Genomic DNA, 25337 nt, shown 5'->3' with positions numbered 1-25337 from the left:
CAGGCTGGTGCACTAACACACACACACACACACACACACACACACACACACACACACACACACACACACACACACACACACACACACACACACACACACACACACACACACACACACACACACACACACACGACATACACCCAGAACTTCTGCTCCCTTTAATTTACTTTCCACCGTAACCCTTTCTCCACCCTGCAAAGATGGCTGCCAACTGCAAAACAAACACAGCCTCACAGTTTACACTACCTCATCTGTGTGCATATGTGTGAGGTTTATTTTCTCTTGTCTGCATGATCAAGCAATATCCAAGTTTTAGCCCAAAGCAAGCAGCCCTGTTTAAGATGCAAAGGATACAACAGTGCAGGTATTAGAGGGAGGATATGAACTGGTGGAACTAATAAGCCTCAAGCCCGATTGCCCTCTCTCTCTCTCGATCTCTTTATTTAGTTTTTGCTCTTATTTCCTCACTCTATCTCTCTCTTCCCTCTCAGCCAATTTATTAAAAGTGGGCTTATCTTTCAATGTGTTGATCAGAGGAATGAGAAGTGAGTTTGCAAACAGACAGAGAGGCTGTGAAACCTGTCATTTAAAAAGCAATGCCCCCGAAAAAGTCAGAGAGCTTTCATTTACCGGTCATTTACAAGTGTGTACAGTCGCAACATCCCCTTGAATGATAAAAAAGATGATCTGAACACATAAATGCTTCATTTCCAATAATTTTCTGCCACTCAGACTGAAGCTACCAACACGTTTGAGAAGCTATTTAAATGTACACTTAATATCCTTTTACAGAGTCTGACCAGGGTAGCTTTTGTTCGTGTAACCAGTTTGGATTTGCTGCTAATTTTCTACATCTTAATGAACTTTCTGAAAGTTTCATATTAGTTTCTCATGGAAGTACATCCACATTGGATCAATCTGCACTACATAATTCAGTTTCCACTGCAGTAAGTGTATATGTAGCAATATGGAGATGGAAATGTGTGGAGGTCAGGATAGCATATGAAAATGCACCACATATTTCATAACGGAGACCAAATGTTGCATCCTCTCAAGCCATACTCTGTACCGAACTGTACCCAAGTGTTTAAGTTACCAAACTCAAAGTGGCATGTGCTATTAGAAAGGCAGAATTTTTTAGCAAATGGCAGTGGATTTAAAAAAAGAAGTGTTTTGCATGCAAAATTCTGCGTTACATAACCCCATCCAGGCTGGTGATGAGGTCGAGGGATTCCCAAAAGTACCTCACCAATAGTTTTCACTGGTTCCCAAGAAAATGACCTATCAACTAAGACTAATACTTCCTAAAGGTTAATTAATCCTAAAAAATGGGACCATTTTTCAGTGGAGGGTCATCTAATGTTGAGATACATGTTTTAGACGAGACAGCAAGAAAATATTGGCTGGGAAATGAGTGTCAATGCATCCAGTTCTATGTTGACAAGCTGTAGTCGAGCCTCATTAAATACCATGGATTACCTTCACTGAGATTTTTGGGTTAAAGTGAAGGCTGTGTTTCCAGAGAGCAGAGATAAAACAAGTATGGAAACAACTAATAAATGTTAATGGTATGAGATCTATAGTGGGCAGAGTCATCTTTTCCTCTTTCTACTGTTGGTAACATCTGGAGACACTTGCAAATAATGTTGTACGAGTTAATATGACTTTCCTATCCTGCCAAAAGAGAAATTGTTAGGCTTTCTGTAATTCTAGCCATGGCTGTGTTGGTTCCATAGAGGTGTATGACTTCATATTGCAGTGAAAAATGAGCCCATGGTGAGGAAAAATGTGATGGGAGCAAACATGCTTAGAAACTTCTTGGGGTTCAGACGTTGAAGGACGGCAGAAAGGTGAACCTTAACTTGAGCAACAGTTGCTCTTGCTGTCAAATATAGATCTCAGCTTTCAGTAATTTCACTGCATTAATCCAATTGAACACTCAATATTGTTCCAAAACTAATGCTAATTTATTAATGTGCCGTAGGTAACATATATGATCCTCTAATGGTGAAGGTGTTGTGGATCTTGCCATGCTTCGAGTATCTTCAACCTTGTGCTCCTATTCGTCTCCCTTCCCTCTGTGTGGGTGTGTCTGTGTGTTTGGGTGGGGTTACTCCTGCAGCTGCTACACCTGTTCATCATCACCCATCAACTCCTGCAGGATATCAACCCAGCTTCTGTGGCCTTCATCAGAATATTCATTCACCTTCTGTGCCAGTAGATGTTGTCTTTGTGTTCTCCCTTGTATGCAAGTGAGGTTCCTTTCCAAACAGCTAGTCAACCTGATCTTCAGCCTGCTCACTTTCCTCCACCTGCTCCTCCAACCTCCAGCACTTCTGTCTGCCTCAACTGCTTCCCCACTCTCCTAAAGATTACATACTTCAAATGAATCTTTCCTAAGAGTCTGTGTCTTGTATTTGGGGCTGCATTTTTCACAAAAAAAGTTACAGAATGAACAATTTGTCAACATATAACTGCAGGTCAGAGATTTTTCACAAACATCTATGAATCTGTGTTAACTAGTCTGAGCTTAACAAAGACTAGTAAAGGTAAAATGACTCTAAAATCCTGCCGCAATATGAAGTAACTGCAAACAAAAGTAAAATTTAGCATAAAGTCAAGGATAAAACTTAACTTTTCTTTTTGAAAATGCATTTATGTTGCAAATGAACAAGGTTCCTGACAAATATTACAATAACCCATTTTATGGTCCATTTTCTGTATTTTTTTTTTTTTTTGCATTACCTACTCTTCACTAAGCACACAGCTCATTCCTTCTCTTGTTTTCCAGCACTAACTCAAAGTAAACCAGCTTTATTGAGCATTTTATGGTAAATCTATGAATCTGTGTTTAATAGTCTGAGCTTGATAAAGTCTATATTCCGTAAAATGACTGTAAAATCCAGTCACAACATAAAATAGCTGCATACTAAAGTCAAATTTAACCTAGAGTTTACTTATGTTGCAAAAGACCTGGATTCGTGGCAAATATTATACTAGCTGATAGTGGTAACATCCATTTTCTCTTCTATTTCTTGTATTTTGTGAATTACCCAAGAAAACAGCTCATTCCTTCTCTTGTTTTGCAGCACTGAGTCAAAATTAATCGGCTTTATTGAGCACTTTTACGGTGCTGCGGAGCTTGGCAGTACAAGCAAAAAGATAATGTGTATTTATGAGCCCCAATCTTCTAAATCAGTGTCAGATGGCTTAATTAGGACAATATCTTAACAAAATCTTGTAGTGTTTCTTTTGTACCCAAGGGAACAGCGTATTTCCCATCACAGAGCCTCTACAGAAATGGCCGAGGTAGCAGGAAAAAAAAAAAATCCAATCCTTCTCAGACTGAAATATTAAGAAATGTTTCATCCCAGTTCCCAAGGTGCTGGTTCGCACTGCGCTGAAAGAACTTTTAATTACATTCACGACTCACAGCAGAATGACTAATGAGAATTTTAGGCTTTGTGGATCGTTGCCATTATTTTTTAGATTCATCCGTCACGCATTGGAACTAATTGTTACCCAGCTACTTGATCAGCAGTTGAGCTCAGCTTGTTATATATGCGAGTGAGTCCAGCTCATTTATTAGCATATGGGGTGTTTGGGTGCTTTAGGGGATGCTGTGGGTGAGAAGCCAGTAGAGCATATGGTAAATCTCCCTGTTTAATAAGTGTGGCTGGTGGCTGCTGAGCACTTTTTCAAGGGTGGGACGGTTACAAATGTTTTAAATGGGAAGTGCTGAACAAATAAATCAGGGCTGTTGTAAATGTATACACTTAATTTTCACTGCACTTGGTTGCTTGAAATTTTAGCAAAAATTCATCATACACATTATGCAATGTATGTGAGGAAAGGAATTTGTTATTTCAGCGAATTAACTAACTGGAAGTTCTCCAAACTCTCTGCTCCACACGCAGCTCTGGGATTCGGTGTTTTTCCTCAACACAACAGACTGAGTCAGTTCTGGCCTCGTGCACTGTTGTCACCGTGGCAATGTTTTTTTCATTTCCTATCTCTCGCTGCCATGTAACCAGCTTGCACCTGTCTGGAGCGCATCTTGGGAAGTTCTTATCTGGTTTTGACTTTGTCACTCTTCGCCAGACAGCGAGGCAGGAAGCTGCATTCAGAATGACTGAAAAACTGCAACAAAAACAAGCTTCTCAAGACAGAGAGCAGCTTTTTCTTCTGCAGACTTCTTGTGAAGCCACAGAGGAAAATGACAGGAGTTAGGCAGTGGGAGGAACACAAGATGGAACATACACCAAAAAAAGCTAGGAATTGAAGTGTAAAGATGCACTTTGAACAGTCACCTGACACAGATGTCCAATAAACAGCATTATTTAATGAGTATCTGCTGCACTCCCTCTCCTCTATTGTCGTGATGGCCTGTATTGTGAACAGCTGTGTACCTCTGTTCCTGCACCCTGATTGGCTCGTTCATCCTCCTGGCCTTTGCTGACACGCCTACCCTCCCCGGATCTGAAACCTGATTGGACCAGACCTGACTACAGCCTCCAATCAAGCAACACTCTGGACTTTAAAAGACCTGTCAACCTGGCATTCAGTGACAGCTTTTATGAAGAGTTGAACTTGCTCATGTGTGTCTCAAAGATGTGTATCTTGTACAGGTTCTTGAGTGAGTCACTTGTTTGAGAGGGTTAAGGGTCTAATTTATTTTTTTGTGGAAGAATTGATCCTTTCGTGAGGGTTTGATTAGGATAGTACATTTTTTTGGGTCTTGTAGTTATTTTTGTTGGCAGGTAGTTTAAAAGTAATTCAGCTTCAAGAAGAAGTCCTATTTTGGTTCTATTTATGTCTTTATAGCATTAACGTGTATTGGATCTAAACATCAGGTGTTGGTCTTGTTTGCCAATTACTATTGATCTTCGGAGTCAGCCCTAAAAACCTACATCCCTAAAAGGAGTCTACTTTCTATATTTCTTTGGTCAGCATGAGACATTCTGAAAACAAATTTCCAGAGTTGGCAATGCTGTGATTGTGTTTTCCAGCAGGATGCAATTTTGATGTGAACCAAGTCCCAAATATCACTCAAGCATGCAGTTCTTTCAGTAAATGTGCTGTCATGTCTGAATGAAGCCATAAGGAACATTAATGTAAAAGTCACCCATGCTTGAATGACACAAAGCAGTCACTTTGTCAGCTTGGCAACATATCCCATGTCTGAAAGGGACTTCTGTCTGAACTCAGGAATCCACTGTCTGCCATTAGTATCCATGTAAATTGCACCCAGTATGCGCTGAGCGAGAATAAAAAGTTTGACAAGCATACCGGCAGTAACTGAGGAGCATGGGGCTTATCCAACTGTCATTACCGCCCTGTCTGAGTAAAGGCTATCTGCTCCTACGTTAAGTTACCACTAACTATTTCATCCACATTTGTTTCGTTTCCTCTTACAAATCAATCTTCCAACACTTCTCTGTCTCAATGAATCACCTTCTCTCTCTTAGTCCCATGTGCTGATCTGTCTCACTGAGAAGAAAGAAGATGCTTCAAATCTAGCTTAGTACTTGGGTTTCGTCATGTTTGTTCTTTCAGCACAATGGGGATTTGTGAAGTGCTTTTCTTGGCTCTTTTGGGTCCAGAGGGTTCCATCAAACTTCATGTACACCTCGAGGAGGGGTGGAGGGTACAGACTGTTTGATAAATCTCACTGTGCACACACAATTCTATCCTTTGCAATAAATCTACTGTCATCTTTTCTTTTGACCTTCTCAAGATTTAAAACCCCCAATTTTAAATGAATTTATGACCTTTAACCAAGCACTCCAGCACCTGGAGGTAATGCTAAAACTGCCAAATAATCATCCCAATTACTCCAAAATGTCATGGAATTTCCTGATTGGATTTATCAATATAATCCTGAGTGTGCAAATCTTAAGTGTGTTTTGAAACAAAGGAAGGGGGGAGAAACTCATTTTGTTTCATCACTGTTGTAAAACATAATTCACAAAACTGTTCTGTCATACCCACATCTCTTTGAAATCAATAATTGCGGTACAGTTAATCGTGGTTCACGAGGTAGCAACGATTTGTAACTGACAGCACAAAAACTCAGCCTGATTTACATTTTAATTACAATCATCTCAACGTGAATGAATGAACAGTGGCTACTCACACATTGAAGAGGTTGAGGCCGATGCGGTAGAGGCGCTTTCTCATGACGTCCGTGGACAGCGTGGGTGATTTACAGCTGGCGGGGTTCTCACAGTGGTAGCGTGGCAGGCTGAGGATCATGGCCTGCAGTGCCTCCTTGGACGAGGCTTCGGATGTTGAGCGCGCCTCCGTCGACGTGCTGCTGCTGCTCATCTGCTCTGAGCTGTTGTCCGCCGTCTCAGAGCCGCATCTCTTGACATCCAGAGGCTCCACCACAGGAGAGCTCCCCAGCAGCACAGCCTCCTGTGGCGGAGGGATGTGGGGAGGTTCTCCTGGCGGCGGTGCCACCATGCCAACCTCCTCTAGGCTTTGAGGGGCAGCCATCTTATCCAGAGGGGTCAGGGGAGGTTGTTCATCCTCTCCCAGCTCTTCTTCACTGGGAGGCGGCGCAGGGAATTCAATATCCTGATCGCCTCCTTCTATGTCAGGCTCCGGCGGTGGTGGGGGTTCTTGGGGTGGTGGTGGCGGATCTATGTGCTGAGCTGGGACCTCTGCAGGCGGAGGAGGGGGTTCTTGTGAGGAGGCAGGGGGGACAACGAAAGCTGGTGTGGAGTTTGTTGTGGTTGTGACAGTGGTGGAGGTTCCGTCTTGTTCGGCGCCACTGCCAAGCGTGACGGAAGTGGATGATTCCATGACTGATGACGAAACACGGAAGTTCTGGCTGTCAATCTGCACTGTCACATCTCGAAACGCCATCATCAGCTTACTTGCGCTTCTCGACAGATCACTCGGGTCCACAGGGCCTTGATGAATTGCCGACTCTCCCAAACTGCCTCCTTCTCCACCCCCTCCTGCACCCGCAGCCGCCGCTGCTGCTGCCGCCGCCGCACTGAAGGAGTCGGCGGTGAACTGATAGGTGCCGCCTTCTTGCAGGGAACACATGGTCTTCAGGCTCCAGTTGCTGAGTGCATCGTCAATGGACTTTGCCAGTGACTGAACCTGTTCAGTGAATGAGTCTTCCAGGTCGGTCAGGGTGCCACCGACTGTGGCAGGCAGAGATGGCGAGCGCACCAGTGGGATCCCTGCCAAGTTACAGCCTTCTGCCAGCGCCCGTTCAGCGGAGAAACCCTCCGTATTCTGGACACGGACCTTGCGCAGGGAGATGCGTCGAGGCAGACGACTCTCCAAGAGCGAATTGCGGATCTTCTCAAAGTTTTTGCTGAGCTGGTACTGGCGGAAGGCAGTCTGGATCTTGCAGGCAGCACGGCGGGAGATGAGGTGGCCACCGTATTTGTGCTCTAACATTTCGATCTGAAGAAACAGAAGAAAGAGGGATACAGAAAGAAAGCAATGAACTGGTGTTTTTGATTTCACAAGAATCTCAACTATACATGGCAGTCACCGCTTCATATACAAATTGACAACAAACCCAAGATGCACACAGATAAGAGAAAAACATTGCTTAAGATCACAGAGGGCTCTGAATCTGGAACTCCAATAATATTTCCCTCAGGGATGGTTATATTTGTGAGCGGACAGCATGCATGCACCAGTGTTTGAACATTTTTAATATTGTTTTGTTCGCCTATGGTGCATGAAAGATTAATATCATATAGGAGCTGAAAAGCAGCATGATAAACAGCTGAAGTGTGGGCGGAAAATGAATGAGCTGCACATGTAAAGTGAAATTGGTTAATTATGGTGGGAAAAGAAGAACAAAATGAGGTGAGAAGGGCTGTAAAATTGATTTTTGAAAGGCAAAATCCAGATATTAAATACTACAAATTCAAATAATAGTATTCTTAGATGACTCCGTAACTTTAGTTTCCACGCTGGTGTTCTGATGTGTATATACTGAAACTATTGCATTCTTGTCAAAGCCACGGTCTGAGAGTAACAAACACCGAAATGGCTGACTCGCGGCATTTGGATAAACCGTTCATTTCCTCAATAAATAGAACTTATAATCTGTGTGAATTCCTGAGAGAAAGTCCTCCACATGACTGTAAATTGTCTGAAACTGAACAGGCCATTAATCTTGCCTGTGGAAAAAAAAAATTGCTCAAATGCTGTGGGAAATAGATAGAGATGTAATATAGCCGTGCTCATCTGGCAGCAGCTCAAACACTAGATGAAACCTCTTTGAGTTTCCCAGAACAATCAGGGTGTGGGTATCTTTGGAAGTGCCCAGAAAGAGCGCTTATCTTCCCAAGTCACTCTGAAATCCTTTTCATTCACACTAAATCAATGAATATAATTCTGTTTCTGTTCTAACTTTATCAAGGGCACGAGTGTGGAGCTTTGAAAGAAAACACAGTGTCAATTTACAAACATGAATCAATACACAGAATGTAAAATATCCTGCATAGATGTAGCATTTAATTCTACAAAATAGAAATCCTGAATCTTCCCTTCTTCAGACCTCTCCAGGATTTGAGCTGGGCTGTCGTATCAGTGCAACATGTAAGTGAGGATTAATTTGGTCCACGAAAAACACCCTTCCTGTCAATTCAAATGCAATTGAGTGAATGGTTACCGTGGCCTCGGCGGATCAAAATGTGACTTTTAGCCGCTAATCTCCTTTTGCTTTAGTCCTGGACAAAGTCACCACGCCACCTCATCTGGACTTCTGCACCGAAAAGCACTGATAGGCTGTAATAGCCGGAGGGGGTTTGCAATTTCTGATAAGTGGTTAGTTCAACAAGATGCAGCTACTGTCATGTCATTGGAGGAAGGAAATCACACACAAAGCTCTTTAGAAAAGTGGAATGACACTGAAAATCCATCTTATCTACTCCATTTATATTTCACTGCAGAGCCTCTGCGAGAAAAGTGAAACGTACGGAGAATATTAAGGTGCTTTCTGAATAGGACGTTGGTTTACAGCTCGACTGTATCTGCCGATGGTGACTCCTCAGTAGCTGTCAGCTCCTGCAGACTGGTCGAACTCAGCCTGAATATTCATCACTTTTTAATCTGGATTGTTCTCCGCTGTGTGCACTCCTGAAATGACAAGGCCTTATCATCATGACTGTGCTCCAAAATAGCTTGCGTAGTCTTCTCCTTCTGTCTTTTGTTTAATTCTAAGACAAGCACCGAGGTAATATGATTGACCTCATTACTCAGAGAGGTGATCCTCAACAAAACAAATTCGCCAAAGAGTTCCACTGCAGAGGTGCCCTTGAATGGGGGGAAAAGGCCCGTCAGCGGGCCTGCGTCTGATTAAATGTAGCAGTCGAGTTTGTTTGTTTTGCCTTCTGCGTAAGCTGGGGTCGGGGATGATGAATAAAGCATTTGGGTCACGTTGCTTTCTTTATTAGTGTGTGTATCTGATACACTTTGCCATTCGGACGGAATTAGAGCCATTAGGACTAGTAGGGACATGATGAATGGAGCAAGAAAGCAAGAGGAAAGTGGACAGGATTTGATGCCAGGCGTAAAAGGACTGAAAGTAATGCAGACATGATTTTATATCACTTTGAATATACACTGTAAGTGATGGTAACAGTACTGGTGGCAACTTCTATTTCTGTAATTAATGCTGCTTTCAGATGACACCATAAACAGCACTGTCGTCTTTACTACCAGTTTTATTTTGCTACAAACAAAGACAATGCTGCAACACAACAGCCCCTGGCTCCTTTTCTTTCAGGCTTGAGCTCCTCTGTCCTTGAGTTGCTACGCTAACATTGGTCAACCCCCTTAAGTGTACAAAGTCAATCAGAATTAGAAGCTTTATTGTCATTTTACCTCAGTACAGGACGGTAGTACAACAAAATTTCAAATTTTACAGCTTCACATTTTCCTTATAAGTTAGTTTCACTTTCCCCAGAATGGGCATTTGTCTGTAATAATATGGTGATTGATAGGTGGTGCTCTTGTCTTGTCAAGGCCAATTTATGGCTCCATATTGGTGCGTGTTTGCATAGTTTTCCGCTTCTGTAGAGTGAAGACAATTCAACATAGAGATGCACAACAAGCCAAAATCCCTTTGTGATGACACTACGTATAGGTTGAAGGCTGGGGTCTTTTCAGTAAGATGAACAATACACGTGTTTATAAGCAAGAGTACTGATGCAACTGGCCTACCAGTAAATACTTCATTATTTATAATCCATTACTTTTATCACTCGCTTTCACTCCGTTACACTTTGGTACGATGTCTATCTTTCTACATCAGGAGGAAAAAGCACCAAGAACAGCACACACAAGAACCGGAGTAGCCTACACTTCTGAATGTTCCACATATTTGCCAGCCACGTGACAGCAAACAGCAGCAACAAGAAGTTCTGCATAGCACCAGCACTGTGCCAAAGTAGTAGAGAGTTTAGGCCTTTAAAGTTCAGCACAAGTGTGCTATGGTCCATCACTATTATGTTGTAATGTTCTACCTTTCAACTCTTTACACCAAACTAATTCAAAGTTCTGTTTTGGCCACCAAGTGAATGCAAGTTCAACAATAAATTTCTTTTAGCATTGTTTTTGGTCTTGACTAACTTTTTGATTGATATATTTGTCTTTTTGTACCTAAAACCTCCATAACAGTCAACAGCTGGTACATAACTTTGTATTTGGTGCAGATTATAGTTCACAGTGGGTTTTAAGAGCTTTTTCACAGACCACAGCTTGCCTGATGAGGCCATAAATGTTACTTTGAGACCCGTGAGAGTGAGACAAAACAGAAAAGTTGTGGGCTGGACAACTAAACAATGAGCAAAAACTCCCTTAAGTTCTGTTTGAGTCCAACAAATCTCAGTTCCCTTTTTTAGTCACTAATAGTGCCACACTAATAATAGCATTTCACGAAACCGATGATGAATAATGTGTTTATCTACCCTTTGCCAGGATTTATGGCTACAATGATCAAGTTTTACGCCAGCACACACCCTGGCCTGTGAAATGCATGTAAAAAAGAAAAGAAAGAAGGAACCAAAAGATGGATGAAAACAACAAGGAAGAAACAAGAAAACAAGTGGCTCAGGGTGGTTAGGGGAAGGTGAGATATAGAAAGAGGTGGCGAGACTGATGACTGCGTCAAGAATGGCACTGCTGAAAATCTCCCCCATTAGCCCACTGTCAGTTCTACCTCTGATCACTTCACTAAGCGCTGATGGAGAGAGAGATTATTCCGGAGGCGCAGTGGTTTGAGAGAATGGTGATGGCACAGCTCTGTTCCACCACTGTCTCCAAATCGATTTTGACGGGCAGATCAGCACCATGCTGACCTGATGTTCCCCTTTGAATGAGGGAGGGAAAAAGGTGGAAAACAATCCAGCGCAACGTGCTACTGCATCTGCTGAATGTGTAGAAAGAAACTAGGGTATGCAGTGACAGAGTTTGAGGGTTGAAAGTGAATATAAACAGATGCTGCAAGGTATAATGAAGAGGAACAGGATAGATAAGGGAGGATAAAAGAGACATGTAAATATTTAAAGTCAAGGGCATTAGTCTCTAAGCCTCCTGAAGTCAAACAAGCTTCCCATCCCAAAAAGGGGGCTTAATGCGAGCATATCAATTTGAGATAATGATCTCATTTAAATAGAAACATGATCTCAAATGGAAATTTCAAATACTTTTGAGCTGCAGGTAGATTTTGGGCTGGAAGTGCTGCAGGAAGTGTGGTGATCTTGGCTTGAAATTCGAGACTGTCTCCGTCTATATATGAAATATTAATACTCAAGGGCTTTGGAAAAGGAATGCGTTTTAGACTGAAATTGTTTGTGCCTCAAATGGAAATTTGCCTCAAAGGTAAAGGTCAATCAAAAGTGCAATGCACAGCATGGTTTCTTCTTTTTAATTTGATTTCAAGAGGCAGATTTTCTGTTTTGAGTCATTTGCCATGATTACTCTTGCCCTCCTTCTATGGTATCATTATAACAAAACAGCTCCGGTCTAAATGTCTCCTTTATAACCTTCTGCTTTGTGATGTAAAAAGCTGCATAAAGACAGAATATTTTCCCTGTAAAAGGCCTGCAGTTTAATGGAACCCCATTAACTCTGAGAAAATTGTCTAAATTCACTTTTGTTTTGCTGTTTTTTAGTGTTTGCTTTCATGAGCTACAACAGCAATACCGCATTTTAAACAACTTTTTGGATGGATGCTTTTGGTGCTTGTCACTAAAACCACTTATTTGCATTCTTGCTGAGGATAATTTTGCCTGAAATGATCAAAAAGCACACGGGCAGTATTTCCAAAGCTTAGTAATCTATACACAATACAGATCATAGACATAATATCATTGCCATAAGGAATTAAATGTGGCCATACAGAGACTCTCTATTAATTTTCACATGTACATTTCACCTTTAAATTTAAAAGAGGAGCTTGATGTGTGGAAACAACACTGCGGATGATCTTATCTTGTGTGTTGCAGAAATAAGGGGCAAAATGCAAAGCCATGACTATTAGCTTTCATGCTCATGCACACTGTCTTACAGCACAGAAACATCTGCATGATTAATGAGACGATTATATAACAGCAAAACTGGGACACCACTAATGCTGACTGTATTACAAAATGAGGATGACAATGGAAAAAGCTTGATGTCATCAGAGGGTGGAGACTGTTTAGCTGACGCATCCTTGACCAAAGTCATTTGTAGAAAAACCTCAGTGGTTTCTGAAAGATAAAATGTGATGCAGACAAAAAATTGGGATCACACTGACTGGTCTGTGTCAGAAAAAACTAAACAAAAACTACAGTCTCATCAGAGTGGCCAAAAACCATGATATGCTACATTTTCACTGTTCTCAGCACGAATCTATTGAACAGTGTCATCACATGGGCTGTTACTTTTCTTTATGTTGTCACATCAGCAGTTTTAGACAGGCTACTAAACACTTCAAATGTTTTGATGTATCATGGAAAACACATTCTGAACCCCAACCTAAACAGTGTGTCCTTCAATAGAGGCTAATGTCTTTGGACTCAAGAGAACCCCAACCACTCAAGGAGAGAACAGCAGCAATTACTGAGCAGGAAAAGACATTTAAAGTCAGGCTATTAATTCATCATCCCAAAAACACAGAAAAAAGCTTTGTATTTGGCAAGGATTACATTCTTCTAAAAGACCTCTGAGTTTGAGGAGCAGCTTTTTTGTAAATGTGTTGGTGCTGTATAAACAGGATAAACCCCACAAGTCTTCAGGTTTTGGATGACAGAGATGCAAAGAGTAACTGAGAGAGGAACTTTGGTTGACGTAACACAATTTACACACAACCTCACTTCAGTAACATGGCCTTTGCGATATTAAAATCCTTATAGACAAGTCTCACAACTCAGCCATTTTGGATACGCCATGTTATTTTGGGCGATAACCTGATATCAGAATAAATAGGGAGGAAACCAAAGTGATAATGCCATATACCAACGAAAGGGAAAAACAAAAGTTGAATTTGAAAAGAAAACTTGACTCAATATGATTAATAATTTTGCAAAGTTCCAACAGATTTTACCATTATTGGAAATACAATTTGACTCTATATATATACAGTATTTTATGACTTACATTTTAATTCGATTCTATATTTGCCTCCTCTCTGCTTGATGTAAAACACAACCTGCAGTTCAACCCAGTTTAGCCGAAACATTCCTAAGTTTTTGTCATTCAGGACTTCATGGGTGTGCCAAGGAGCAAAGCCCCCAATTAGAATCTATTTTTGGCATATTTTAAAGTGAGACGTACAATAAAGTAAATGTTAATAAATTTCACAACTTTAGGCATAGACTTAGCTAATCTCGGCATATAGCAGTTAAGTATTTCAAAAACCATCAGAAAGACTGTAATCTGATGCTTGTTTGTTTTTCAAGAAAAAGCAATTGTGTCATTACTTAAGTTATGCATAATTAAGGGTGTAGCTGCTTGGAATGACATGTAAGTGCTGTCACATGACAGTCCATGGCCCAGAAATGTTGCATGGCCCACCTCAGCTCCACCGACACCACTTCTGTGCTCATTTCTGGATTAGCTTGGGAGTTCATCACAATTTGGCACTGCTAAGATGGCAAGCCAAAACACTGAGCTTTAAACTGCTGTTTGGGAAATCTATTGGTGAAATCATCCATCTTTATATACAGCCTACGGCACATTGCCACAACGGTATTGAAAAATGTAGTTAAACTAGTAACAGTACCATTAAGAAGAAGAAGGTCTTTATTGTCATTATACAGAGTACAACAAAAATGCTATCACATACTGATGGATTAAGCTGCCACACAAGGCACTAACCACAGCTCATCAGGAGCAGTTAAGGATTTGGCATCTTGCTTAAGGACACCTTGACATGAGCTCTCCAGGCCAGGGATTGAACCAGCAACCCTCTGGTTGCAAGACAGCCACTCTACCCATTGAGCTATACAGAAGAGTGAAGTTTCACATTCTATATGCAACTTTTATCTTTTTGGAGGGGGGACTGTTGATCACAATCAAAACAGATGTCTCTGATTTTACAGTTTTAATTAATTAAGTTCACCTCTGCCGCCACTCTAAGCATTACAAGTAGAATATATAAATCAGTCAGCAGATTCATTGTGAATGTTCACTTACAGAAATGCATATTAATGTAATCACCATGTGGTATAAGAACAACATGTTCTTAAAAAGATTTGCCAGCACTCAAATTAAACACTTTATTTGAAATTTAATGACAATTTAAATTTCAGAAGGAAAAACAGGGGTTTCCGGAGGTTGAATGCTCAAGTTGAAGTGAGTCAACGCTCAAATACTTCATCATGAGGTTCTTCCTCAGCAATCAAGGTATCGCCCAGCACATCCAATTACCCTGACATTGATCTGGAGATCCATCAAGCTCCTGCACCCCCAGCTGTACAGACAGAAGATCAATCTAGCTGATCGCGTATCTCCGGCCTCGTTGACAGCGAGATAGCACGAAAGGTGGACTTTGAGATGCGAGATTAAAGGAGAGAAAATGGAGGTGAAAAGGAGATACAGGTCAGAAACCGAGGTTAAGAGAACCTTAGGAACTGATTAGGAAAGTGATAAGGGAGGAAATTAAGTCAAAATTGAGTGAAAATGGAGCTGACAGGGAGTACAATATATGTAACCATCCCAGTCAAATGCATTAGTTTCAATAGCAAGTCACTTGGAAGATGGATTTTAGTAGCAATCCACTCAAAGGTTTTTTTTCTTTTAGCTTATCTTGCACTTTTGTGTCTTCACTATTGCTATGAATTTAACTACTGTAGACACAAAAAGACCCAAAGGTCCCAAATTACATCTATTCCGTCCTTTCAGAGTCTGTGGTTGGGTCCCTGAGGCCGAGAAACACCAGAGGGACTATGTTTACTGATTGTTCTTGGTTATCGATTCGGTGGGTCCAAGTCTGCCAAAACACACTGACAGTGATGGAAGTTCCGACTTAAGGGGCGAAGGTCGACAACCTTTGTTCCTTATAAGGAAAAGAATTGATCAAAGAGCATTGAGACATTTGAGGAAAAAATACCTGCATGGCATTTGTTGTCAACTAATCTGACAGAGTTTTCTTGATAGTTTGGTATACTGTCAGTAGCAGTCCAAACTTATGGAATAATCATTTACTACTACTACAGATCCATACAATCAAGAAGTTGGAACAAACAAAACTTTAGTATTTCTGCTTGAAAATTTTCTTTAAGAGGTATTGAGATTCAAGATTGAAGTTGCATAAAGCATAGGAGCTCAAATTTGGAAAACAAATGGTTAAAGCTCAAGCTGATGGTGCCTCTATGATGTTTCCTACCAGAAACATTTGACCTTACATTTCCCGTTAGGTGCCTTAACCATCTCCACATTGTGAATGGTTTCCAGCTCAAGCCACGATAAACCCAATGAAGTTACCATGGCATCACCAGGATAAACTTTTGGAAAGGGCCACAAAGACAATGTTTTACGAGTTGCATCATACTCAGAAACCATACATATAATAAAATCATTACAAGCATCGCATGTTGGACCCAAACACTGCATCTTACCTGGTCGAAGATCCCTGGACTCGAGAATGTTGTTTTGATGGATGACGATGGAAATGGAAGATGAATGTTTGATGGTTCTTGAAATGGAGATGATTATGCAATGCAGATGATTTCTGAATCCCTGATGAAGAGCACGATAAGAACACAGACATGAAAAACATGGAAATGCATGTACAAATCCAGTCACTTTCCCACAAACACATCAGCTTAGACAAATCAGTTTAAGTTGCTGTAATAAGATGAGAACAGATAACTGTCACACGCTTTTATTCTCACAGAAATGAGGGTTTTTCATCATCCACTGAGTATTATAAAGCAGATAAAAGGCTGATTCATGCAGATACAAATGCACTTTTGGTCATACATTGATTAAATATTACCCTGACGTGTGTGTGTAACTATGCATCCGTGCCAAAGTAATACAGTTCCCTGAACCTATAAAGTGATGTACATGAGTTGCTGTAGTGTAAATTACAACATCGTGAAAATACCTGGGGATTAGTGCTTTCAAAAAACATTCTTTCACAATCCAGTTTTGGTGAAAGACACAACCGAGTGAGGATGACGTGATGATATGAAAATGATAATGATGGTTAATGATAATGAAGAAAATGAATACAGTTTACCACAAGCGCCAGAAGGGATCAATACGACAAAACGAACAAAAGAAATCAATAGAAAAAATTAAAATCTCATCAGACGCCGGCTTTGCCCACAAAACCAAATGTTCCTGCTCCTTCCTCCTTCTCGGACAGAAAAAAAAAAACAAAACTAAACACCACAAACATGTCAGACCACAAAACGTACAATACACACAAGGCCAAGTTACAGTAAACCTGCCGCCCTCTCCCTCCCCTCCCACCCCGCCAAAAAAATCAAACAACACACCAACCACTCACCTCCCTCCCCCCAACGACCCCCAACAAAACCCTACCTGCTTATTTTTGAGGTCAAGCGAGAGCTCATAGTCGGAGGTGGCGGAGTGCGAGCCGGCCCCGTTGCGCTGCACCCTCAAGGGGGAGGCCGTGTGGTGCAAGCTGGCCCTCCTCCCCGCGCCACCTCCTTTAGCTCCCCCACCATCCTCGTCCTCCTCTTCCTCCTGTGCTGCCTCGCCCTCATGCCGCTTGGCCTCCTCCTCCTCCTCCTCCTTCTCCTCCTGCCCCTCCCGCTCTCTCTTAGCCTCCACAACTCCTTCTTCTGACTTGTCCTTCTCTTCCTCCTTCCCCCCAGTCTGCTGCTCCTCTCTGCAAGGCGAAGGGGCTTCTTTGGGGGCGTCCTGCGGCGCCGCCTCGCTCGGAGCCTCCGTTTTGGGCTCGGGCTCTGGTGCAGGCTGGGGTTTTGGTTCTGGTTCTGGTTCTGGCTGAGGTTTGACTTCGGGCTGGGGTTGAATCTGTGGCTGGGCCTCAGACTGGGGCTGTGGTGGCTGAGTCTGTGGCTGAGTCTCTTGCTGTTGTTGGGGCTGTTGTTGGGGCTGTGGCTGTGGTTGTGGTTCTGGCTGTGACTGGGCCTCACTCTGCAGCTCCCCCTCTCCTCCCTTCCCTTCCTCCCCCATAGACGAGTCTGGAGAAAGGTCATCGCTGCAGAAAGGAGGAGAAAACGCAGAGTGAGGTAGCTGCTGCATCCGTGGTGAGCTCTGACCTCTTCTCCAGGCTGCCTGGGTCAGTGGTAAGAAGTTGACCCTTTTCTTTTCTTTTCTTTTTTTTTGTGTGTATGATCACTCACTCTGCTACCAATTGTGTCCAGTTCATCTGTCTACCTGCTCTGCTCTCTTTCTCGTCTGTCTAGACACTGACAGACAGTGAAAAGCAGGGAAATATACAGCACAGAAGAGCTAAACAAAACCACAGTGTACAAGTGCGGAGGAAAAAAAAAGATCAAGCGATTATTTATTACAGCAAATATCTTCAGAAGGGAAAATGTGGAAAAAAACAAGATAGTTGACAGCCAATAGTGACACACGCCTACACACACAGAGACATGGGGGACAGTCATGCAGCTAATACAAGTGTCTCTACACCTTTAAGACTATATGTGAGCTTGTATAGGTGTGAATATATATGTAAGTGTCAGTGTGGGAGGTGTAATAACAACAAGTGGTGCAACCTTTAGCACAAGAGTGAAGGTGGGGAACCTGTGGGAATCCTTTCTCACCAATTTTTCATTAAGATTTAAAGGGTATATGACATAATTTCAGCCTCATAGTGTGTTTACAATACCAGAGAACTGGTGTAAGTGTGAGAAAATCAAATCTTTTTATTCTAAATCTTCAAAGACAGTAAATGTCAGCTGTCTCTGAAATGATCTGATCTCTTCGGGAGCATCTTGATCTAACTGACAGCGTCTCTTTAGCATTTTTTTTTTATTTCAGCAAGTTTGATGGCGAGAAGAACATGACTAAGAGTCAGCAGTCATGTTGGCAGATCTGTAAGGCATCACTTAAGCTGCCAGTATGCTACATCAGAAGTGTTTGTCAGATGGTTAAAAGGCATCCAAAACAGACACACACACATACACACACTTCAAAACTGGGACATGAGGAAATCCAACATTTTCTATAACTTTCCATTAATGATGCATTCACACACAGCTTCACATGGTGACTGATCAGCTGTGAGGAGGTTAAAAAGTAAACTGTTGTGCCAGTCTGTTTATTTCAGTCAGTTCAACTGTTTCTGTCACTTTTGGATGTACAAATGCTATGAAATGCCTCCCAGGAAAAACTGTCTGAGAATGGCTGCCAGTCTTCAAATCCCACCTTGAGTGCAGCTTTCAATATATTTTCTGCTATATGACACATTGTACCAACTACTTCTTGTTGAGCATAACTCGTGACTCCTTTGGGCTATGCGGCGTTGTGTTTAATGCTAATGCTAGCTTGTTGATACGGTAATGGTGGGGTAAAACTGTGCTCGCTGTCTTATTTTAGTGTGTTTACATGCTAGCATTTGCTAATTGCAACGACACAATTGCAAGAATGTGATTAAACACCAGTTTTAGTGTCCAAGTAGTGAACAAAAACAGTTTGTTAGACTTCATCATTGCATGAAATGAAAAGTTAAGAGATCAACAGCATGACTGCAATAAATTCTTAGTGCAATACAAACGTCCGTCCAGTAACTGCAGTGTTTCACTTAGAACCACAATTATTCATGTCATGGGGATTTTGAGTAAAAGTCAGGAGGATACGTTAAAAAAAATGAAAATTTAATGGCAATGTACCTAATATTCCTTTAGGTATTTCACTTAAGAGTTTCAGTCAGAATCAGAGTGGCGAACCCACTAAAAACAGACCAATATTGCAATGTTTAAAAGGTTTGTAAAAACTAAACACACAAATCAATGTCTACCTACTAAATCTATCAAAGTTTTCACACACGGCTCGAGTCCTGCTTATGTTTCGGCCTCAGAATCGTCATAGTTGTTCAGTTTTGCGCTGTAAACGCATCGTGTTAAGTATCTGCAGGTTCTTCCTGAAAGATCATTTTGAATTCATTGCAGGTTCACACACTGGTTGACAGTGGTTGTGATAACAGCTGGGCATGTTATTACCAAGATTAAGATAAGAGGGGTTTTTTTTTTCCACTTATTGGATATGGTGATAAGACCGGAGTCACGGAGCAGAAAATCAGGACATTCAGGCTCCCATATGCACGGAGCTTCAGAAGAAAATTGGCAAGATTTTCCCCAGAGGAAGAGGAGGTCTCACAGCAACAACAAACTTTTTGGTCTGAAAAGTGAAAAACTGTGTATTTGCAGAAGTTGCAGAAACAAATGAAAGCAGGGTAGGATACAACCTCTACGTATCTGCATAATGCATGCTGGTATTCTTGGCTAAAGGTTACCGTCGCATATAAAGGCTTGTACTAGTGAAAGTGTGTATATCTATATGTACTCTATACATTAGTGCTTAAAGGTTTATGTCTCTTTCTGTCCAATGTTACACATCTGCAAGTGGCAAACCTGCATGAACTTGTAGGAATAACAGATAATCTGAAGGTAAAATGGCAGTCAACTGTTTTCTGCCAATGGGATGAATATCTGGTGTGTCTATCAAAAGCTAATCTTCGCATGATTGGTAATGTGTTGTGGCATGACGAGAAGCTATGTCCAAGAAGCTCAGAAAAAGACTGACAAGTTTACAAAACCATCTTCAAAAGCGTTAGGATTCTACCAATCCACAATCTGACAAATTGCGTACAAAAGGAGGAATTTCAGGACCATTATTATTATTCTCCCAAGGAGGCGGAGCATCTGCGGAGTTATGTGACAGTCGGCGTTGATTTGTCTGTCTGTTAGCAATATTACTCAAAAAGGGACTAACGGATTTGGATGGACTTTTCAGGGAAGGTCAGAAATGTCACAAGGACCAAGTGATAAGATTTTGGCAGTGATACAACTTATAGTTTATCATTTTTCTAAAATTTCAGCTGTCGGAAATTATACGACAGAGTACTGCTCTCTCTGACTGCTTTTCTAGTTACACTACGGAGGAGTGATCGACCAACAAATATCACTCCAAGAACAAAGTGTGTAATAGTGTGCAAAGTCACAAAGGAACTCAGGGCAGTTTCTAGCAACTAAATTCCACTGGTTATGTTCATGTATCCCTCAGGGGAACAACAAACATTATATGTGGCAGAGTTGCCAGGAGAATGTCACTGCTCTCCAAACAGACAAGACAGAAGTGGATTGATAGGACCAAAACACAAATTTCAGTTTGAATTAGAAATCTCATGTTAGAGAAAGGAAAGCAAAATAACAGTATCCCATCTGTGAAATATGGTGGTGGCAGTAGCATGGTTTGGGCCTGATTAGCTGCATTAGGGCCCTGATGGCTCACCATCATCGGTGGAGCAATGAATTCTGAGTTATACCTGCAAAATTCTAAAGGAAATGTCAGGACATCTGTCTATTAACTGAACCGGAACAGAAAGTGTGTCCTGCAGTAAAACAATGATCAAAATCAACCAAGTCATTCTAACAAAGAATGCTTAAGAACAAATACGATTGTTTTGGGATGACTAAGTGTTGCTCTTCATCATAATGTGAAAAAATCCACCAATGTCCCGGAGTTGAAGCTGTTTCGTACAAGGACTAGACTAAAACCTCTCCAAGCTGACATGAAGAACTGATCAACAGTTACTGGAAACCATTAGTTAATGTTATTGCTGCACAGCAGGGTCGAACCACATCTCGAAAGTAAAGATTCCCATGCTTTAACACTCACAAATTTATGATATTGGATCATTTTCCTCAATAAATACATGAAAAAGTTTACTATTTTTATCTCATCTGTTTATTTACATTCTTTTTTAAATGATTTTAGGACGTGTGAAAATCTGATGAAGCTTTCTGTCTTATATATGTAGAAACAGACAAAATTGTACAGGGTTCACAAACTTTCAAGCACCACTCTATTTCTTACTCTAGTCCAGAGTGTATTTGTATGTCCACAGCTTAAAATGTTTAAAAAAAGAAGAAGATTCAAACAGATTTGTGTGCAGCAAAATCCTGTCTTCCTCCTCTTCCTGCACAGGAGGCTCACTTCTTATTTTCATCACATATGGCAGCACATAAGCTCGAGGAGAAGGTCTCCTTAGCAGGGATAGAGCTGGGTCTGCTACTTCGAAAATAGAGCTTGTATGAGTAATGAATAATGAATAGAGAAATAAATTGTGCTGCTTCGACACTCAGCTGCAGGTGAGCTTTTTCTTGTGCGAAAAATAGACCTGCCTGAAAAAACAGAAGACTTCTTTTAGGAAGAGTGGTTCTGTAGCCTGCGCTTACAATGTTTCCCCCTCACTGTCATGAATCTAAATGCAGTCTTTCCTATTTGCAGTTTGCAGGAGCACTTGTTATGGTTAGAGATAATATGACAACCAAGTCAGATTCTTATAACGTTGCTAAAAAAAAATGGTCTTCAAAGGGGATTATTTGTGATGAGATGCAAGTAAAATGAACACAGTTGCTGATGTTATTATATACTGTAGATGCAAGTGTGTGTACTACTGTGGAGCATATGTGTGCAGGAGTTATTATAAAACAACTTTGATGACGGCTTCACTTTCCTTCAACTTCTAACTCTGTCACTCACATTCTCTCTGCATATCTCCATTCCTCATCCTCATCCTGTTCATCCATTTTGTCAAGCTTTCCGTCAGCCTCTCTTTCCAACCATCCTCCTCCTCCCGCTCTCTCCCTTTCTCTCTCTCTCTCTCTCTCTCTCTCTCTCTCTCTCTCTCACAGCCTTCCTGCCACTCTGTCCTCCACCAGGTAAGGAGATTGAGCGGTTCCAGGTGTCAACGTGACTGACGAGGTGGAGACGAGCCCTGGATGCTCCCTGCTCATTTTTCCATACGTCAGTACTGAAGACGGATGAGCACAGAGGCCTCCACGGTTCCCATGCAGAATATAATTACCATGTCCGCTGACGTCTCCTGGTCTCTCTTTCTCTCTGTCATGACTGTTAACAAGGCTGCTATGGTAGAATGATGCAAGGTCATGTGTGTCTGTTGATCCTACAAGCTGCCTCCGTTTACCATCTGATCAACAACAGACCGGCGAAGCAAGTGTCCACTCAAGTGTACACAAACCGGACGACCCTTTTGTAACATTCAGGAACGTTTCTTGTCAAAAATAAAGCATAAATACAAAATTGAATGAGGATGCATGAGAGAATAGTTTTCATTTTTCTTACAGCTGCAGCCATTGCATTTGGTCCAATCATGTGAGTCACTCTGCAGTATTACAGGGTTGAGAAACATATTTACATATGCATATAATATAGGTCACGCTGTGTTCTCTCACAATGTCTTTCTGTGCAGGAAGGATTCATACAAAAAAACAAAGCAATTACATTACGAGAAAATACAGCAATATCATCAGCAAATTGCACTTACATATGAAAATGGACTTAGCTAAATAATCAAACTGCATCTCCCTGTGAATCTGAAAGGAATGTTATCGATAAAAATTGCAAAAATTACACAATTAGTCAGAGCCAGAAACTGCAATATCAGAAAGAATCATCAGATTCTCAGCTTTCGGATTGTGATATTCCATCAAAATCCCTTTGTTAACCACGCCCGACGGGTCCGTCGGCGGGGTTATTGCATTCGGTGCAGTATCTGACTGGGTAAGTATGTATGTATGTGGCTATGTCGGTCCGATATCTCTGCAACCGCTGAAGTCAGGATAATCAAACTTGGCACTGAAGATTGGTCTAAGGTCCCCTGCTCAGTTGTGGAGTTACAGGTCAGCAGATCAAGTAGGAAGAGAGATACGTACGATGAAAAAAATTGATACATATTGCATCAGTTGTATAGGGAGGACAGGGTTTTTGCCAGCGTGGTTCTGCCCTCTACTGAGGGCTCATCTAGTTCCACATGTTTTGACTAAAAATATGACAAAATTAATAGCATTTTTTTCCACCAAATTCTGTAATAACAAAAAAGCTGCATTCCTCTGCAAAACCAGAAAATCCTCAGCGACTAAGTTGCGACAAAAATTCAGTGGTTGTCAGGCTGTACAGGGCGCTGAACTCCAGGCCACTGAAGTTAATGAACGATGTATGGCGTAAAATATCTATAGCATACAGAGTTACTATTTTAGCCAGCACTGGTAGCAGCTGTTGTACACAATGACGTCAGGTTAATTTCAATTTTTGTAAAATAAACAAGTAAATTTAACTTCTTTTTATGAGTGTGAGTGTGTGAGATTTATGGCATCATAACTTTGCCATACCGCTCAAAAAAGTAGTGTTGAGTTCCCTCTACTTCTAGCCAATCTTGTGCAGTTTCCAGAAAGGTGCAGGACTTTAAATTGAAGCAGAAATTGTGTGGAATGCAGGCAGTTAACAGAAACCATCTGAGTTGTTTGAAAATAAAGTCTCCTTCTTTGCTGGAACTGTTAATAGGTCCCCACTACTTTCTTTTACGAGTCACAAGCTGAAAAAGGTTGGCATCTACTAGTTTAATGTGTAAAAAGGTGTCATATTTTATCAGCTTGTTATATATTTCTTAATGAAAAATCTCAGGCTGATAACTAGTAATTGAAGCTATCATATAAATGTCAAGGAATGAGAAATATCGTGCACTGTGAACAATGTCTGAAACATCTCCACTGATTACTTTCTCCTACTGGTGCTAATTTTAAGCTTTAAAACACTGTTCTGCTGCCAACTGAAAAAAAAAAAAGGTAAAATAATGAGACACTAAAGGTGATATCAGTAAGTCATCACCGGTATCTCTCTGTAAATCATGAAAGCTCTTTTGGCCTTGTGGCTATCTTAGTTTCTCTGTAAAAAGCCTCCTGAGTGGCTCCAACGCAGCTCTCTTTTACAGCCGAAGCAAAGGAACATCAAGGTGATGCATTTTGGAGATGCCGCCTTCTCTCCGCTGATATCCCTTATTTCTGTTGTTGAGTGAAAGGAAGAAAATGGCAGCAGCAAAGATATCCAACAAAAGCATCTTTCAGTTCTTCTGGCACAAAACACCATCAAATTCTGAAAACGTTTATGTATAGAAGCTCGGGTTTTTAGGCCTGGGATATTGTTTAACCATAGATATTGACTGTCAGAAGCAAAAAGCTGAGAAGAAAAGAGAATACTGTGAAGTATGAAGCCACTAAATAAAGCTGTTTAGCTAAAGTTGGCTAAATAAATGGAAATTACTACCAGAGAGTGTGATTATTCTTTTAAACAGTACAGTAGGTTTAGCGCTAATGGGCAGCGTGAGATGTAAAGGATTTTAGGAAGGTTTTTGGAAACATGTAGTTGTGAACCAACCAACAACAAGTTAGGTGTACCAGTCAAGAAACAGTCCAGCACTTAACCCCCAGTAAAGTTGAATTTTACTGTTTTTGGAGAACAAATTGCCAAATGGTTACACTATTGTCCTGAAAATCTAATCTCTGGTTTGACTCTCAGCCTATTGGACTATATTTCCTTTCTTTTTTTCAATAAAGACAAAAAATTCCCCCACAACAGCAATTAATTAAAAGAATATCATTGCTTATACACATTGGATGTATCAAATGATGTGTTATTTTGAGCTTTAGACATGCTGGAATTTGGTGTATTTGGTTGTCTTGGTCTACTAACCTGCTTCTCACTGTAGTTTAGGACATAACTGATGGATATTAGCGAAGTATTAATCTCTCGTTAAACTCTTGGCAAGAAAGCAAATAGGCTTAACTCCAAAAATATCAAACTATTAGAAGGTTAGGAAAGGTGGAATTAACGATAACTTTCAT

At 41.1% G+C, this 25337-nt stretch overlaps 1 protein-coding gene across 3 annotated transcripts in view; it reads right to left on the bottom strand.

Moving 5' to 3' along the window:
• The window catches only part of iqsec3a (IQ motif and Sec7 domain ArfGEF 3a), a 135991-nt gene that overhangs the window by 48688 nt on the left and 61966 nt on the right, over nucleotides 1–25337 (bottom strand). For 2 of the 3 annotated variants that reach the window (XM_051938720.1, XM_051938743.1), the window contains exons 3-4: nucleotides 17020–17662; nucleotides 6137–7425 (exon numbers count right to left, since the gene is read on the bottom strand). In XM_051938720.1, coding sequence (XP_051794680.1) covers nucleotides 6137–7425; nucleotides 17020–17662 — 1932 coding nt within the window. The remainder of the gene's footprint in view (nucleotides 1–6136; nucleotides 7426–17019; nucleotides 17663–25337) is intronic. The other variant, XM_051938770.1, reaches the window with a different exon arrangement.

The sequence above is a fragment of the Acanthochromis polyacanthus genome, chromosome 1, assembly GCF_021347895.1.
Source record: "Acanthochromis polyacanthus isolate Apoly-LR-REF ecotype Palm Island chromosome 1, KAUST_Apoly_ChrSc, whole genome shotgun sequence".
Classification (NCBI taxonomy): Eukaryota; Metazoa; Chordata; class Actinopteri; family Pomacentridae; genus Acanthochromis; species Acanthochromis polyacanthus.
Note: the sequence above shows the minus strand (reverse complement) of the source record. Positions and strands in the feature narration are given on the sequence as shown.